Raw genomic sequence first — 17,533 nt, 5'->3', positions numbered from 1 at the left:
TTTCTTAAATGATGCCTCTTTCAGTGGGTCAACAGAACTTCTGGCACAGGACATCTGTGATGAAAGAAAAGGAAGAAGTTTCTCCAAACCTCTGGACCCAGGAAACCCAGCTTGGTTCTGGTGGTCTCCCTCACTAGTTTCTCTCCAGGGTGAATGTAGCTGTTGATATAATATGGACTCTATTATTAAATGAAAAGAACAAATTAGACTACACTACTGAAACGTTCTGCTGATGTTTTTAAAGTTTCCATGTTACCAGGCTGTAGAGGGCTCTGAAGATTTAAACAGTTTTAGATCCATTACACTCACAGTCTTATGTTTAAATCTCAAAGGACAGCATTATATTTTTGATGTTAACAGTAACTCTGGGCTTCTGTAGAGTGTGCAGATGATCTCATCGCTGTCTAAAAATGGATAAAAACAAACATAAGAAGTGCTGAATCCTTCAATAACACAGACTATTAGAGTATTAGGTGTGTAGCATTGCTAACTAGCTAACAACAAGCCTCCAACACAGTGCGTATGCTAGCGGCTAATCTAGCAAACGAATTAACAACAAAGTGATTTTAGAACTATAAGATGATAAGCTGTGCGTCTTTTTTTTATAACAGTGACATGGTTGTATTTACCTTAATTAAACGAGTCGTCAGTCGCGGTAAACCAGCAAAAAAAAACTCGAGCAGCCGGGCTACGTAAAAAGTGTAGGGGGGCGTGTTTGCGGTCATGTCCAGCGGGTGTGTGGGCGGGAGCGTTACACAGTCGCTCCACCTCAAGTCACTACTGCGCAGACTCTGGCTCCAAATTTGCAAGATGGCAGCCTCCACAAGCGGGGTTCCCACATTTTGGCTTCATTTTTGCACAATGGTAGGAGGCGGAGTCGCGTCGTCCATGTTTTCTACAGTCAATGGTTTGGACTTACTGTTTTTCTGTGCTTTTTGTAATGTTGTTTTACATTGTAGGAGCTACAATTGCTGGTACCATCAGAAGACACCTGTTGAGTGTGTTTTATGTCTTCTGCAGGTACATGAGCTTGTTAACAGCCATTTAGTCTGCAAAGCACAAGCAAGTGAAAATGTAATGCGCTACTGTTAAGTTGTCCACTAGAGGGAAATGTTTAGCCAATGATACCTCTGTTATCCTGTTATTTTGTTTTATACCATTGTGAAATGTAATTTTTATCAGTTGTAAGATGTCTTTTTGTATACAAGCTCAGTGTGACAGACTGTAAAATGGAAGAAATTATTATTTTTCCATCTTTTCTTTATTAAGAAGTAGATTGTAAGTCTGTTAACACAGCACGTGTTTGCACTGTGAGGGAGCTACAATTGCTGGTACCATCAGAAGACACCTGTTGAGTGTGTTTTATGTCTTCTGCAGGCACGTTTGCACTGTGCAGAATAAACCGTGAACAGCCAACCTTTCTGAGCGTCTGTGATTCATGAAGAACGGAAGCGTTACACTGGTGCCGTGACCATTCGGATCTTCAGATCAGCTTGATGCTCATCGCCGTGGCTGCTGTTCTGCTCCCCTGCTGTTCACACGTTGAATGTGGGTTGTTGTAACCAAGTGAGTTTAGACCCCCCCCCCCCCCCCAAAAAAAAATCCCCCAAAAACAAGCCAAAAAAGGTGAGGGGTGTGATTGAAATAAGACAAAGGTAAAAGTGTCTGTGTTTTGATATACAACGTGTGGTTATACGCTTGAATTGTTTGGACTTTTTTTTTTTCTTTCCCTCGTTTTGCTGCTATTATACTGTTATTTTTATTTTTATCTGTTTTTTTTTCTCTCCCTAACGGAGTGCACGTGTAGGTATTATCTTAAGTGTGTGACTTGAGGATGGATAAATTTGTCACTCCAGTACTACCTAAGGGCAGAGGTGCCGGACTAGTTTATGCAGTTGACACCAGTAATGTCACACAGTTTGGTCCTGTGAGCAGTGACACTGGGCTGGGCCAAAGCCCGAGTTTTATTCCCATTGGTAGGGGTGTGGGTGATATGCCTCAGGTTTCCACCCCAATTAGAGACAGTGATGCTGTACACAGTTTTACTGACATGGTTGAGCAAATAGGAGCCCAGATAGGTGAATCCATTGTTACTAAACTCTTGTCAGCTGGTGTTGTGAATCTGGCTGGTGACTCTAAGACTCAAACTGAGCAATGTAACAGTACCGCTCGAGATGTACCACATGTAACTGTTCATGTTAAGCCCAATAAGGAGCTTCAAATTTTTAGGGGTGATGGCACAGACAGATGTTCGGTCCAGGACTGGATTGACATGGTGAAGAATTATAGGAATTATTTTATGGTTACTGTTCATAACCATCATCTTTATCATTGCATTAAGTATCATTTCATCAAAGTGTTTATTGAAGTTGCTGGCATTATGTTATAATTTATATTATAGGGGTTATCATAATCAAATATTAACATGTTTATTACAGGTGCAGTTATAACTACTTTAAAATGATTGAGTTAAATATATATGTATCATAACTCATATGCTGAGTATATTGGTACAGTAAAATAGTAGCTGAGCAAAGGCCTGAATGTATTCAGCTTCTTGTGGTATTTGAGTTTGCTTAGTTACAGGTGACGGAAGGATGTCCAGTCCATGGTGACCTCAAAGGCCTTAGGTCATCACCATATTCGGAAGAGTATGCCACAAGGAGGAACCTCTATGTTGCATTTAATTCTTAAAATACATGAATGTTCTGGACATGCAAATTATGTGTTTGTAAGCGCAAGAAGGGGCGTTACAATACCCTGATGTTATAAAAGCAATCTAGAGTGTATTTTGGGTAGAGATGTACAACTGTTTGGCAGTTTACACCTCTCCACGCTGCGTGCATTCATTAAAATCAATTGTTTGATTGACCTCTTCTGGACCATCATTGTTTTACTCTCGTCCTCAATTTCGGACCCGTAACATTTGGTGCATTGGCCGAGGGTTGAGGGAGAAAAGGTGGAGGTTGAGACTGAGAGGGTCCAAGGTGCTCAAACAGGCAGACACGAGTCAGTGGTCGAAGTGAGTGGACATAAGCCGGCTTATTCAAAGGTAAGGCACTACCTGTTGAATTATTTCCAAACAGTGCTGAATTGGTTCTGACAAAATTGAAAGTCTACTCACTGAAAATTACTGGTAAAGGTCTGTTTTGATTTTGGTGAAAATCTCATGAGAAGTTGAAGTTGAAGTAATGATAAGAAAAAGAGTAAAAGTGAGTTAGAGTCTCACTAAAGGTACCGGGTTAAAGTCCCAAAGGAATAAAAATAAAGAGAATTTAGAATAATAGGTAATTGGTGAAGTTTGTGACATTAAAGTCTCAATTGAATATAAAGCCGGGCTTGGACACCGATATGGTGGGTTTGTGATTTTTGGGGTGTCTTCAAAATAATTAAACTGTATAGAACGGAACTGTGGACAGTTCTAAGAAGTGCATTTCTCGGAGGTGACGCTCCAAATTTCCTGAGGACGCTCGGGATCTTCCTTGGATAGGGATAGTCCGACTTGGCATTTCGTGGAGAACTTGGGAACCTCCAAAATAGGCCACTGACTGGGTCAGTTTACCGTCCGGGACGGTGGTTTGCACTTTTTTGGTCAGTAGAAACCGGGTTTCGGGCGTCTAATTTTAACTTAAAACTTCGGGGAAGCCTGGGATGTGAAATGTCCCCAAAACAGAGCTTTTCGGCAGGGGTTGAGTTGGTTGACGCTTTTAAATTGTGTAGGGTCTTAGATATGTGACCACGGCCCGGGGCCGAGACTGGTTAAATTGATGACAAAAAACTCAGGGAGTTTATCGGTCGGACCGTTAATTTAAAAATTGTCTAAATTGTGTAGGTTTTGAAATGAGAGGCCTAAAATCTGTGCAGTTGTAATCATAGGACGTCTGTGTAAATATATTAAGAGACTTGTCTGAGTCTGTGAGTCAGGCTGGTATTATTTTTAGACTGTGTGTGTGTGTGTGTGAGAATGCAAATAAGGCAGCTGAGAGGTCCATAGAGTATGAGGAAGTTTATAGAGACTGCTAGACAGTGCTGATGCATGTACTTAAGACGCTGGTTTTGTTTATTACAATATGTAAGTAAAGTTTTATTTCTTGCCATGACTGTATGACTTTTTCAGGGGTTTTGAGATAGGATACATAAACTGTTGATACTTAGGACGGTTATTTGGGTTCTGAGAACTGAAACTGAATTTGAGATAATTTAATTAATAAAGATGTCTGTAAGCGATGTGTGTTTTGGGGTGTCGAAGTAAGATGTTTTAGGATTTTTAGATGGGTTTTGTTTCAGTTTGAGATAATATATACAGTTACATTTTCTGTGTGTGTGTTGTTGAGTGACAACATGCGCAGTTTAAATTGGGCGCTGTTCCTTCCTCTTTTTAGTTTCAAAACACAAAGGCTGTTAGATTAAAAATTACTTTGTGAGGAACGGTTTGACTTTTGACTAGGGAAATAATATGCTTACTTTTGGGTCTATGAAGATATTTGACCTTCAGTGATGTTATGAGAGGTTTCAGTTTTCTTTTTCTTTTTTCTTTTGACTTGCTCTTTCTGATCATGGAAGGCATGTCCAAGATACTCGTATGAAAGCGTATTTCGAGTGATTTTAATTGTGTGAATGCTGTCAGTATTTGATTTGAGTGACTGTGTGATTTGTCTGAGTAAGTGAAAAGGGGGAGTTTGAAAGAAAAGGCAGTGTGTGAGACGATTACTGAATGACTAAAGAGGTTAGAACCTGTAAACGTGTGTAAAAACAAAGGAGTTAGATTAGTTTGAAGAACAGGAAATATGGCTCTGTGTACCGGGGCTGCAGCGACAGGAAATAGTGAACAGGAACTTTGCATGCCCATATATGGGAACTGAGTGTGTACAGAAAGAACACAGAGAGACAGATGAGGCCCATGGAGCAAATGAAGCCTTTAAGAAAAATGAATATATTACTAATTGTATGCTTTAGTGTGTCAATACAGGTGGACTCTCTCAACATTGCAACCTTGAGTTCAGCAGCAGAAAAGTAGATTAAAAGAATTGGGAGAATAAGCCAGTTTTTGGCTCGAAATTGTGCGGCTGGATCTCTCACTTTGTCCCTGAAGCGGAGAAGAAGTTCAAAGGACAGTCAATCGCCTGATGAAGACCGATAGAACATCGTGGACGTGAAGAAGTAACGGAAGCTAAAAGACAGTGCACGCGAAAGCAGTAACACTGACAACGACTGATGAGTCCAGCAGCATGACAGAAAGCACGAGATGCAACATGCATGCTGGTGAAGAACAGCGTGATATGTCTGCTTGAAGGCACTGACTGTCATATTTGCCAAGCTTGGAGCAATCTTGGAAGAAAAGACTGAAAAGATGGATGCAGAAGAAAACACAGCAAATGAAAATAAGACTGAAGGAAGAGGAAATACTGAAAGATCAAAACAGAGAAGAAACAGACTGTGTTTGCTGGGGCTCTGAAGCCCGAACAGGACACTGTGAATGAAAAAGGACCAGTGAGAGATGAAGCTGGACGAGTTTGACTGCGAGAAGATAGGAGATGATTGGATTGAAATTGAACCCTGAACCCATGAATTGTTTAGGGATGTCCACCATATCACAACAAAGAGGTAAACAATACAAAAGGTAAAGATAATCAAAATAACTGACAATTATATTAATGAATAGAAAACACACATATACCAATTGTTACATGTGAGATTATTTTTGAAACGAATCAGAAGTGAGATAGTTTGAATCTAGAGCTCAGTGAAAAGATGCATAAATTAAATATGAATACATGAAAATGCAATGAATATATAAGGATGCAATGAAGAAAACAGCTTACACTGCATTTACATGACCACATAACGCAAGGAAGAACACGCTTACATACATGGCATAATTGGTATTTTTGACTAGAAAAAGAGAAATGGGTCGTTTAGGCGTCCGTGATAATAATGAAAATGTTTTAGTTTGTTATTTTTAGGGGCAAGCAGACCTGGACCAATTCTCCAGATCCAGGAGTCGGATGAAACTACAGGTTAACATGAATGGATATGTTAAGGCAAGTTTCTGGTTGAATTGTTTACAGTGTCCAGGAACCTGACAGCAAGCCCTAACTGGTGGTGGAAGACCAGCAGGGCTGTGATTTAAGGTGGGGAAGTAAAATTTGGGTTAGTGATTGGGGGACGGAGAAAACTGACTCTTTAACTGGAGAATGGGAAAGTGTCTGTGAGACTGTGAAGCCATATATGCAAAATAGCACACACAAACATACGCAATGAAGATCGGCTTGCTACTTGTATGAGTGATAGAATGGTGTGAATGTTGAATAAACGGATTAAACTAGTTTAAAAGGGTGACTTAGCAGTGCTTTTGCACTGAGTGATCAAAACAAGTGATTAGTATAGAAAGAAAATGAAAATAATTCAATAATGTGATAAAGTTTAAACATGTATTTCTTTTGCCAAGTTAAATTGTTGAGATATGGCTGAGTATGGAAAAAGTTTGAGAGCTTGTGTGAATGTGGACAGAGGAGCTTGCTGTGTGGGTGTGATTGAGGCCTTAAAGGAGGGGTAGATTGTTCAGAGGTGCAAATTTGATTAGGAGGTGTATAAATTAGTGTTGACACATTGTTGTAAGGTGTTAGGCTGAATCTGAGTATGGTAAAGTGCCTAACCGGGGTTATTGTTGTGTACGAAACGGTGCAGCTTTTGGCGAGGTTATCAGTGTGTCGAACGGGTGAAATTTCAGATTGTTGAAGATTTTTGAGGTTGTTGTTTTATTTTTAATAGAGGGAGTTTTGATAAACATGGACATGTCTAAAAGGGCCCATAGTTTTTATAACAGTGCACTTAGAAAAACCTGTCAGGTGATTTTGTTTTGTACTTTGATGAGCTAATAATCAGCTCTCTTTTTTCATTTTTGTTCTAAGCAGGCCTGGAAGAGAGTGAACGGACGGCGTTGACAAAATTACCAAGTACGAAAATCAGGTGGGCATTACAGAATTATAATTGATTACAATCAGAGACTGATTGGCGGCAAGTCTCTGTCTAAAAATGGATTGATCGATTCAATCCAGTCAAAACTATAGAGAACTATTTTCCTAAAAGGAAAACGAAATAAAACAAATGATTGAGCTCATTTTGCTGATGTGGAGCATCTGATGACGTGCGCAGAGGGCTGCAGATCAGCAAAAATATCACGTGTGAATGCATGGGAGTGAATGTGAGTGATGGGACCAAGAGGGGAAATAAATAACAGGTTGACAAACAGGACAACTGGGAGACTTAAATCTGGGGATGCTGATTTTGGGATATTGATGTGTGCGTTGAGAAAATTATTTACTGGGGTTGGATTATGTTATTACATTATAGAATGCTAAATGCTAAAAGGGAAACATTGATGTAACTTAAGTTACCATGAACGGAGGGGACACATGATTAATAACTGTTCTGTGTAAGTTTATTTTGGGTTATAACACAGGTTGGATCATCAGTGGAGAAAGTGAGTATAAAAGGTGATGTTCTGGTTAACACACAGGCTTTTGTTTATAGGACGTTTCAAGGATGCAGGCTGTGGATGGAGCCAAGAAAAGATTTGACATGATGATTAATTTGATTTCATTCCTTAAAAACAGGTTTGAAGGTCCGGAGCATGTAGACTTAATATGATATGACTAACCTGTTTTAATGCCCTAACCTGAGTGAAGGATTTTGAGTTTGTAACACATGAGATGTGTCACAAAAAGGGGGGAGTTACAGGATTTAAGGTTTAATTTGAAAGGGGTTTTAGGATTACTTGATGATGTTTAGGTTTTTTGATAATTTAGGTATGGTAAAACTGAGGCAGAAAGTGTTATTTTCAGGTTATTTTTGATTTCTAGAATAAGAGGTTATAATTTAGGCGTGCACATACAGATATGTCAAAGGAAAATTGTATATATGTTATTAGCTACATGAAATGTGTCTACGTGACGTTTACCTAATAACTTATGTGATGATAAAGTTGTTTACCGACTAGCAGCTTGCTCTCTTCTTGAACATACAGACTTAGAAAAGGGGAACTTCAGCTCTGAGTTCTGAGAATAACTCTGGTAGAGTGATTTTGTAAGTAGACAGGAAACACGTCGAGACCGCCGTATAGGGCAAATGTGTTAGAGCTTGTAATTAAATGTGGGCTTGAAAAGAGGAAGCAAATTTGGTACAGGACGTGCTTGAGATGATCAGATGAGAGAAGGGGAAGGTCAGGAATAGTTTAAACTAAGATTGAGAAATTAAATTGGGTGAAAGGGGGGTGTAGCAAGTAGATTCAGGGCAGCTCACAGCCTGGCGTAAACGCAAGGTGCCGTCACACAGCTTAAGTTATTTGTTTGATTTATTTTATGACAAAATAATAAGGAAACATTGAAAACATACAACCCGTTGAGGAGACAGATAGGGTTGGGGAATTGAAAGGGTTGGTTTGTTTAGCATAATGCACTACAAAGTATACAAAGTTTATATAACATGATGCAAACACACGAATCAGAGACACGTAATGAGAAAACTGATTAGAATGTTCCTTACAACTACATGTTTATTGTATGCAATGATATTAACTATGGCTGTGTTGTTTATTGTCTATATTTTGCAGGGCACTCCGAACCACTTGTCTGAACACGGAGGCCAGTCCAGCCCAGCACTTCCTGAGACTGTAGTTGCTAAAACAGGATCGGTAAAAAAGACAAAAGCGCGAGGGGTCAGGTAAAGGTGATGAGTGTCTCAGCAGGAATAAGGGCATAGGGTTGAATTATGGTAAAGGGTCTACCAGCTCATTCACATTTGATTTGTGTGACGTCATTAAGTGTACAGGAGCTAGTAGTAGCTGGAGAGCGTATGATGTACGGGTCTGCAATCACCCCATGATATGCTTAGGGTAAATTTAGTTGATGCAAAGTCTAAGCCGCTCGCAGAAAGCTTAATCACCATTCTGACTGATCAGATGGTAACTTCGGGAACAGTAGCTCAAAAGGAACAGGAACCAAAAGGGAGAGTACTTCTGACAACAGATTACTTTAGACTGAAGCTTAAAGAGTTGATAAAGCGCGCCACGGGTTTCAAGGACAGTAACCTCTGGCTTGATTGGGTGGCTCAAGATGCTAGAGAACAACATGTATCTGACTGTGTTGCCTGTGCTTCAGCTAGGTCACGGTTGTTTACAGAGCCCGCACCATTGCATTAGAGGATGAGTGGGGCTATGATTGTATGTTACAGTTAACTAGAAGTGAAGTGACTACTGGCAACTGTACTGTGTTGTCCAGACTTTTCCCTGCCATTTCAAAGCAGACAGCAGTGGGACCATTTATGCTAAAATTAGATAATTACATGTTTCAAGTTTTCTACAGATAATGAAAAGTACAAGGTGGGAGAGATCGACCCAACTAGGTGTGCTGTCACACTCACAGGACGAACCACCAACAATGTAAGCGACCCTACCACGGTAATTGGAACATGGGCAAGAAGTGGGCTCTACTAATACTGTGGGGAAGATATTCGTGTTCCTATGGGAAGCGTAGGGACATGTGCGATGGTGCGATTGGGAGCTCCGATCATGCTTATTGGAAACCAGGTAAAGGCTATTCCACAACATAACACGTGAACTTTAGCTGCCATACGTAAGAGATACATTTTGGCCAAAAGAGGGACCCAGACTACCCATGCATATGATCCTCGTTTGAACTCGCCGACCTGGATAGACTCCATAGGAGTGCCCAGGGGAGTTCCTAATGAGTGCAAGCTGGTAAGTCAGGTAGTTGCAGGATTGGAGAGTATATTTCTTTGGGTAACGCCTAAGAAAAATGTTGGCCGTATTATGTTCATTACAACCTGCTGAGACTCTCTAACCAAACCAGGGACGCCATGATGGGGTTCGCAGAACAATTAGGTCCGAGTTCACTGACGGGAGAGCGAAATCGAATTATCTAAAACCATGCATGAGCACTCAGGTATCGAAAATCTGCTGGCGTCCTGGATGACATCTGTGTTTGGACAATGGAAAGGTGTGGCTAAGTAAACTTGGCAAGTGTCAGTGATGTTTTCTTTGACTGTACTTTTGGGAATATTGGTCATCGCTAGTTGTGGTATCATTCCTTGTGTCAGAGGATGGTTGGTAAAGATAATGGCGAGGGTTGCGAACCCTGCCTGGGTTGAGGGAAATTCTTTATTCCTATTATATAATCTGCATTATTATGATTGCATTAAGAACATGTTTTACAGCATTGTTTACCAGTAATATTGTTTACAGGGTTCATATTGCATTGAATAGGTTTGTCATCACATTCATTCTATTCACAGGTTTAGTTCATTTTATACACATTGCATATCTGTGCTTGTTTAGAGTTGATGTTCCGTCCAAAAGGGTTTTAAGCTTCACTGGTGAGAGTGTCCAGGTGATACATGTTGAGGGAAGATGAGAACATAGCAGGTGAATTGCACGCACGCTTACAAACACACATGATTTATACATAGGCCAGGCCAAAGGCCTGGACTTGATGTAGCTTTCAACTTTACAGCTCCTAACTTGCAGGAATGGCGGGGAGTGTAATGAATGAATGCAAAATATGCTTACAGACACAAACATGACAGGGGTTTATTTTACAGGGTAAAGGTGGACCACAGGTTGCTTTGTTTCTGCTTAGCAACTACTGAGGTAAATGGTGGTAAAGATAAATATGCAATAAGTGAATAGGAAATGTGTAAGGGTGAGCCGGGTGAAACAAAATGTTGTGGATAATGGAAACTTGTCTAACGGGCATTAACAGTAACCTTTGCATGTTATGTATATGCTTGAGGCCAAAAGAGGTGTAAATCCAGATAGAAAACTTTGAAGTGTGCTTTTTAGCGGAGATTTAGGCTGACATGGGGATGGTGTGCATTTTACTTGGGTTGTGTTTAATAAGACTAAAAGCGTTGCTCACACACATAAAGAGTATTGAGATTGAATAAAGTTAATATAATGGATAGAGCCCAGAACATGATAATACATAAGTGAAATCAAATGTAATGTTTGATTTCACTTTTATTGGGAAATAACCAGGCTAGAAATGTGAGTAACCTATGTTTAAACTGTGAAAACACTCTCCACATACTTTGAAACTGCGCAACTCTGAGTGGGCAATGTAATGAAGCAACTGTTACATATTTGCATTAAACTAGCCAACATAGACTCACCACAAAATGATGTAGGATGTTGCCCTGCAGCGGGGGCAGAAAATCATTTGCAAACCAGGGATCTTATGTTGATTATCATATTCTTACTTATGTACACACACACACACACACACACAGAAGGGAAAAATTTCAAAACAAAACAAAAAACAACTTCGCTTAACCTGTCAAGCAGAGGAGCAAAATAAAAATCTCTTTGGGCTCTGTTAAAATTTCTTTAGTAAAAGTGTAAAAGGCCAAACCTAGGAAGTTCGGCAAACAGGAAAGTTCCTTGAGTATCAGGAGTTAATAGTCAGGAAACATTTCTCACATTAACGCCTTATATCTGACAAATCATTGACTCATAGATGCAGATAGACATACAAGTGCACATACATCCAGATGTGCATTTAGACATTAAAAGTGTAGAGGCATGTACACACAGATTGGCAAACCGGTACAGAGTCTAACTGAAGAGCTTAACAAAGCAGACGTGGCAGTAGGGTTTGTGATTTTGCCTGATATGATATTGTGAACTAACTTTGAATAATGACAGGAACCTGAGATGAACACAGTAGGTTAGAAAGGTGTAGCAGAGAAAGGTTGTTTGTTTGCTATCCCTTACAGGAGAAGATCTCCACTAGAGAGGGTCAGAGCGAAGGTAGTGGACCTGGGAATGGTGTAGTGACGTCTTTGGAAGACGTCAAGAGAGGGAATTGAAGAATTATAGGAATTATTTTATGGTTACTGTTCATAACCATCATCTTTATCATTGCATTAAGTATCATTTCATCAAAGTGTTTATTGAAGTTGCTGGCATTATGTTATAATTTATATTATAGGGGTTATCATAATCAAATATTAACATGTTTATTACAGGTGCAGTTATAACTACTTTAAAATGATTGAGTTAAATATATATGTATCATAACTCATATGCTGAGTATATTGGTACAGTAAAATAGTAGCTGAGCAAAGGCCTGAATGTATTCAGCTTCTTGTGGTATTTGAGTTTGCTTAGTTACAGGTGACGGAAGGATGTCCAGTCCATGGTGACCTCAAAGGCCTTAGGTCATCACCATATTCGGAAGAGTATGCCACAAGGAGGAACCTCTATGTTGCATTTAATTCTTAAAATACATGAATGTTCTGGACATGCAAATTATGTGTTTGTAAGCGCAAGAAGGGGCGTTACAATACCCTGATGTTATAAAAGCAATCTAGAGTGTATTTTGGGTAGAGATGTACAACTGTTTGGCAGTTTACACCTCTCCACGCTGCGTGCATTCATTAAAATCAATTGTTTGATTGACCTCTTCTGGACCATCATTGTTTTACTCTCGTCCTCAATTTCGGACCCGTAACACATGGCAACGACTTATCTATGGAAGCAAGAGGTCCCCATTCATGGTCAGGCTGACGAAATTATTAGCCACTTAATGGGGAAGGCCAGAGATGTGGTCAGAGTGGCTCTTCGTAGTGACCCAGGTCTTGATGTCAAACAGAAACCTGATCTGATCTTTGGTGTCCTTCGCCATTATTTCAGTGACTCTTCATCGTGCCTCCCTCTTGCTGACTTCTATGCAACACTCCCTACCAGAGGTGAAAACCCGGTAGATTACTGGATAAGACTGAACAAGGCTGCTGAACTAGCCATAGAGGGGCTACGCAGACAGGGGCAAACAGCGACCCCTTTAACCCATGAAGTAGCATGTATGTTCGTGAAACATTGCCCTGACCCTGAGTTGTCTTATGTCTTCAAGTGCAAGCCTGTCCATGAGTGGACTGCTCGGGATGTACAACAAAGGATTGATGATTATCAGAGGGAGGTGAGAGCTAATGGCAGAGCCAGCGGCGCTGCACAGTTGAAGGGCTGTAATTCTACGATCACTGCCGTGCACCCGAACGCCTCACCTGCAGCTGCTGCGCCGGAGGGATGCTCCCGAAGCTTCTCGCCCCCATCCTCAGGTTTTCAGGGGTTGGTGAACTCGTTCCCCTGCACTGCCACACGAGAGCCCCTCGTTGGAAGTCCGAGTTTCTCCCCTTCGACCGCGGTGAGTCAAAATCTTCAACAGTCAGAGGAAAGGCTCATGGGTCAGATGGTAGATATGTTTCAGGCCATGATGGAGAGAATGCAGCACCACAACACTCAGACACCAAGGAGAGGGGCGTTTAATCAGTTCTCACGAAATAGACGGAGGAAGGAGGATGCCTGCAAAGTCTGCAGTGATCCGAGACATACCACAGCATCACACTGCCTATCTGATAAACTGTGCTTTTCATGCTTTGCTCCTGGCTATGTTCGGTTGTCCTGCCCGGCTAGTACGTCTACCCAGGTCCAGCCGGAGGGAAACTAGCCGACCTGTATTCGGTGGGAGGCAGTGCAGGTCTTGCGGGATACTCCCAAACTGTTGATATCTGTGATGCAGAGTCAGTGTATAAAGAGGCCAGACAAAAATGCAAAGATTCTGAAGTTATTTTTCAGAACATTCACAAAGTCGGCAATAGTGACAGTCTTTTCTACACTCCGGTCACTTTCGGTGGGCTTTTGGAAATGGGTGGTATGCTGGACAGTGGATCCATGGCCTGCAGCATGAATGAAGCAGCCGAGGTGACGCTGCGTGAGTCTGGACTGATAACTGATCAAGATGTTATCAAAGTGGATGTGACTCTTGTTGGGTGTGGAGGACTACGTGTAAAGCCTAAGTATGCCCTCAGTGTGGAGATGGAGGTGTATGGCTGCAGAATGATAGTTCCCATCCTGGTGGTTCAAGGGCAGCTTGATGACTTGATACTGGGGACGAACGTCATTAAGCACATATTACACCAGTCTAAACGTTGTGAGCCCTACTGGAACACGGTCTCTAGTAATTGCTCTAAGACCAACCTTGAGACTGAAAACTTTCTGTCGATGCTTTCTGGTTTGACCCCATGGAAAGATTCGGACGTCCCGGACAGAGTAGGCACAGTTAGGTGTAACTCAGCTGTGTCCCTTGAACCGGGTCGCGAATATCTGGTATGGGGAAAACTACCAAAGAACATCGATGTCTCCCCTGGCAGCACAGTGATGACAGAGCCCTCGTCATCCCGCTCAGCACCCAGAGGGATTTTGGTTGCTAGATTGGTTACTCCCTTGTGGGGTGACAGATGGGTCCCATTGAAACTGATCAATATGTCTGAGCAGCCTGTACACCTGCGGCGTAACGCCAAACTAGCAGACGTGTACTCCTGTGTGGCGCTTGAGGACTTTGATGCTTCAGCGCTCCAGGAGACAACTCTGGCTAGCAGCCATCAGTCGGCCATGTCGCCACAAGTCACGCCCACCAACATGGAGGAGAAACTCAAACTTGTTGGGCTTGGGGATGTTGACATAGAGTCCTGTGAGACATCGAAACAGTGTAACGAGAGGATCAATCAATCAATCAATCAATCTTTATTTATAAAGCACTTTTCATACAAACTGTAGCACAAAGTGCTTTACATGGTTAAAAGCAGCCCACCCCACCCTCCCACTCATTCCCTGCACTGTCATTAACAGAAGCGGTCATGATACACACATTCCCCCCCCCCCCCACACACACACACACACACACCTAAAGAGTAAAATTGGGCTGGGTACGCATTAGCCAAGTGAGGAAACACTATCACAGGGAGCTGTCTGCACCGGGAGCCAATCACAGACCGCAGCCTCCAGGCTGGGCACACAGCAGAAGGGAGGCAAACAAGCCCCCCAGCCAGGCTCAGAGGACCCACAGGGCCCCAGCAGCCACGGTCGATCACAGCCCCGGTGCAGAGAGCCCCCTCCGAGGAAACACTGGAGATATGACCTAATAAGAATATAAACAGGATAAAAAGATAAAATAAATAAGAGTGGGATATAATATAAATATAAGTATAAACAGAGTAAGAAGATAAAAAATGAATAAGAATACAATCAATCGGTATTAGGTAAAACTAAATGAATAATATAAATAGAATAGCAGGATAGAATAAATAAGCATTAAATAAATAAACGTTAGGTAAAAGCTAAATTAAAAAGGTGGGTCTTGAGCCTGTTTTTAAAAACATGGCTGATGGCTGACCTGGTTTTGCAGTACGAGGATGTCTTTTCCCGCCATCATCTCGACTGCGGGGAAGCCAAAGACTTTGTGCACCGCATCCGCCTCTCAGATAACAGACCGTTCAGACTTCCCTACAGGCGTGTGCCCCCGAGTCAGTACCAGAAGCTGAGACAAGTGTTGACTGAGATGGAGGAGAGGGACATCATCAGGAAATTGACCAGTGAGTATGCATCACCATTGGTGCTCGTGTGGAAAAAGAATGGTGATCTACGCATTTGCAACGATTTCCGCTGGCTCAATAAGAGAACCCTGAAGGATGCCCATCCTCTTCCACATCAAGCAGATTGTCTGGCTGCTTTGGGGGGAAACAGCCTGTTCAGTACCATGGACTTGACGTCTGGCTTCTACAACATGACGCTGCATGAAGATGACAGGAAATATTCTGCCTTCACCACGCCCATGGGTCTATATGAGTATAATCGGCTGCCGCAGGGTCTGTGCGCATGATGACCAGCATCTTTGGTGACCAGAATTATTTGAGCCTGTTGTGTTACCTGGATGATCTCTTGGTGTTTGCTCCAGACGAGGACACTGCCTTGCAGCGCCTGGAAATGGTGTTTGAGAGGCTGCGCGGGCATAACTTGAAGCTGGCTCCCAGAAAGTGCTTCTTTCTGAGGAAATCTGTGAAGTTCCTCGGTCACATCATCGATCAAAATGGGGTATCAACAGACCCATTCAAAGTTGAAGTTATCACGAACATGAGGAGCGTGGACCTCATGGACACTGATGGAGTGACTCCTTCCCAACGGAAGGTCAGATCATTTTTGGGGATGATTAATTACTACCAACACTTCGTCCCCATGTACTCTGCTGTTGCCAGATCTCTGTTCGAGCTCTTGAGAGGTGCTGTGAAGAAGGGCAAGGGGACAACTAAGGTGAGGCGGCCATGCAGGAAGTTGAGTGCTTCGGATTGGACATCCAGAGAAGAGGAGGCTTTTGAGAAGCTCAAGAGCTTGATGTTAAATACAGTCGTTTTGGCTCACCCAGACTTTTCTCGCCCCTTCTTGCTGTCAACAGATGCATCACTGGATGGCATTGGAGCAGTGTTGGCTCAAATCCAGGACGGTGGAACTAAGCCCAGACCGATTGCTTTTGCCAGCAAATCACTGTCTCAGTCTCAAAGAAACTATCCAGCGCACAGACTGGAGTTTCTGGCGTTAAAGTGGTCGGTCTGCGACAAGTTCAGTCATTGGCTCAAAGGTCACAAGTTCACCGTCTGGACTGATAACAACCCCTTGACCCACATTTTAACCAAGCCAAAGCTGGACTGTTGTGAACAACGTTGGGTAGCTAAACTTGCAAGCTATGACTTTGACATTAAATATGTCCCAGGCCGTCAGAACATTGTGGCAGATGCCCTGAGCCGATTGCCTTTTGTGAAGGATAATGTAAGTGACAGACTCCTGGCTGAGAGGTATGCAGACTTCCTTGATGAGGCAAAAGCTGTTTCACATGCATCAATCCAGAGGGCGTTTCGGTCATCCACCGACTGCGAGGCAAATGTAAGATCCGGTGGTGGAGCTTCCATCGAGTCCGAATCCCTTGGTTCTGGCTGAAGACGTTGTCGCAGCTGTTTTGCAGTCACATGTCGAGTGGGATGTCGGCCCAAGAGGGAGAGCAATAGAGGTTCTGCATCACCTGCCACAGATGGTGTCCCCCGGTCTGGAGGCCTTACCTGCCTATTCAGAGAGAGAACTTAGGGATGCGCAGCTGCAGGATGCGGCGCTGTCCCGTGTCATCTTCTATGTTGAGAGACACAGGAGACCCTCGAGAGAGCGGGTAGGGGACCCGGTCCTTGTTAAAAGATACCTGAGCCACTGGGAGAAGCTGGTCCTCAACAACGGTGTGTTGTACAGAGTCTCCAAAGACCAGATATCAGGTAACAGACGACTGCAATTCGTGGTTCCTGACTCGTTGAAGGCTGAGGTCCTCCGAGGGATCCATGATGATGCCGGTCACCAGGGCCAGTTCAGGAGTTTAGACCTGGCTAGAAAGAGATTTTTCTGGTTGAACCTTGGGCGTGATGTGAGAGACCATGTACGGGGATGCCAGCGCTGTGTAGTCAGTAAGACTATCGAACCAGAGGGGCGTGCTCCTTTGGTCAGCGTGTCCTCGTCCAGACCGTTGGAGTTGGTCTGCATGGACTTTTGGTCGGCTGAGGCCTCCCACAACAAGTCCGTCGATGTCTTGGTCATCACAGACCACTTCACTGGCTGGGCGCAGGCCTTCCCATGCAAGGACCAGTCGGC

The 17,533-nt window shown here is 42.7% G+C and overlaps 1 protein-coding gene across 1 annotated transcript; it reads left to right on the top strand.

Annotated features, from left to right (window-relative positions):
• Nucleotides 1–1,613: 1,613 nt before the first annotated feature.
• Nucleotides 1,614–14,597, top strand: LOC109194640 (uncharacterized). Its single transcript, XM_019345326.2, has 2 exons — nucleotides 1,614–2,272; nucleotides 12,531–14,597. Exons 1-2 carry the CDS (start codon nucleotides 1,835–1,837, stop codon nucleotides 13,518–13,520), a joined length of 1,428 nt encoding a protein of 475 aa, XP_019200871.1. The 5' UTR covers nucleotides 1,614–1,834; the 3' UTR covers nucleotides 13,521–14,597.
• Nucleotides 14,598–17,533: the final 2,936 nt, after the last annotated feature.

The sequence above is a fragment of the Oreochromis niloticus genome, linkage group LG14 (genome assembly GCF_001858045.2).
Source record: "Oreochromis niloticus isolate F11D_XX linkage group LG14, O_niloticus_UMD_NMBU, whole genome shotgun sequence".
Taxonomy (NCBI): Eukaryota; Metazoa; Chordata; class Actinopteri; order Cichliformes; family Cichlidae; genus Oreochromis; species Oreochromis niloticus.
The sequence above is the reverse complement of the archived record's forward strand: the minus strand, read 5'-3'. Positions and strand labels throughout refer to the sequence as shown.

What these genes read in the sequence shown, in the direction of transcription:
- LOC109194640 (XM_019345326.2), top strand. Translation starts at nt 1,835, where the DNA reads ATGGATAAATTTGTCACTCCAGTACTACCTAAGGGCAGAGGTGCCGGA. An exon ending in CGGTCCAGGACTGGATTGAC is followed by an intron (nt 2,273 to 12,530) that starts ATGGTGAAGAAT and finishes GACCCGTAACAC; the next exon opens with ATGGCAACGACTTATCTATG.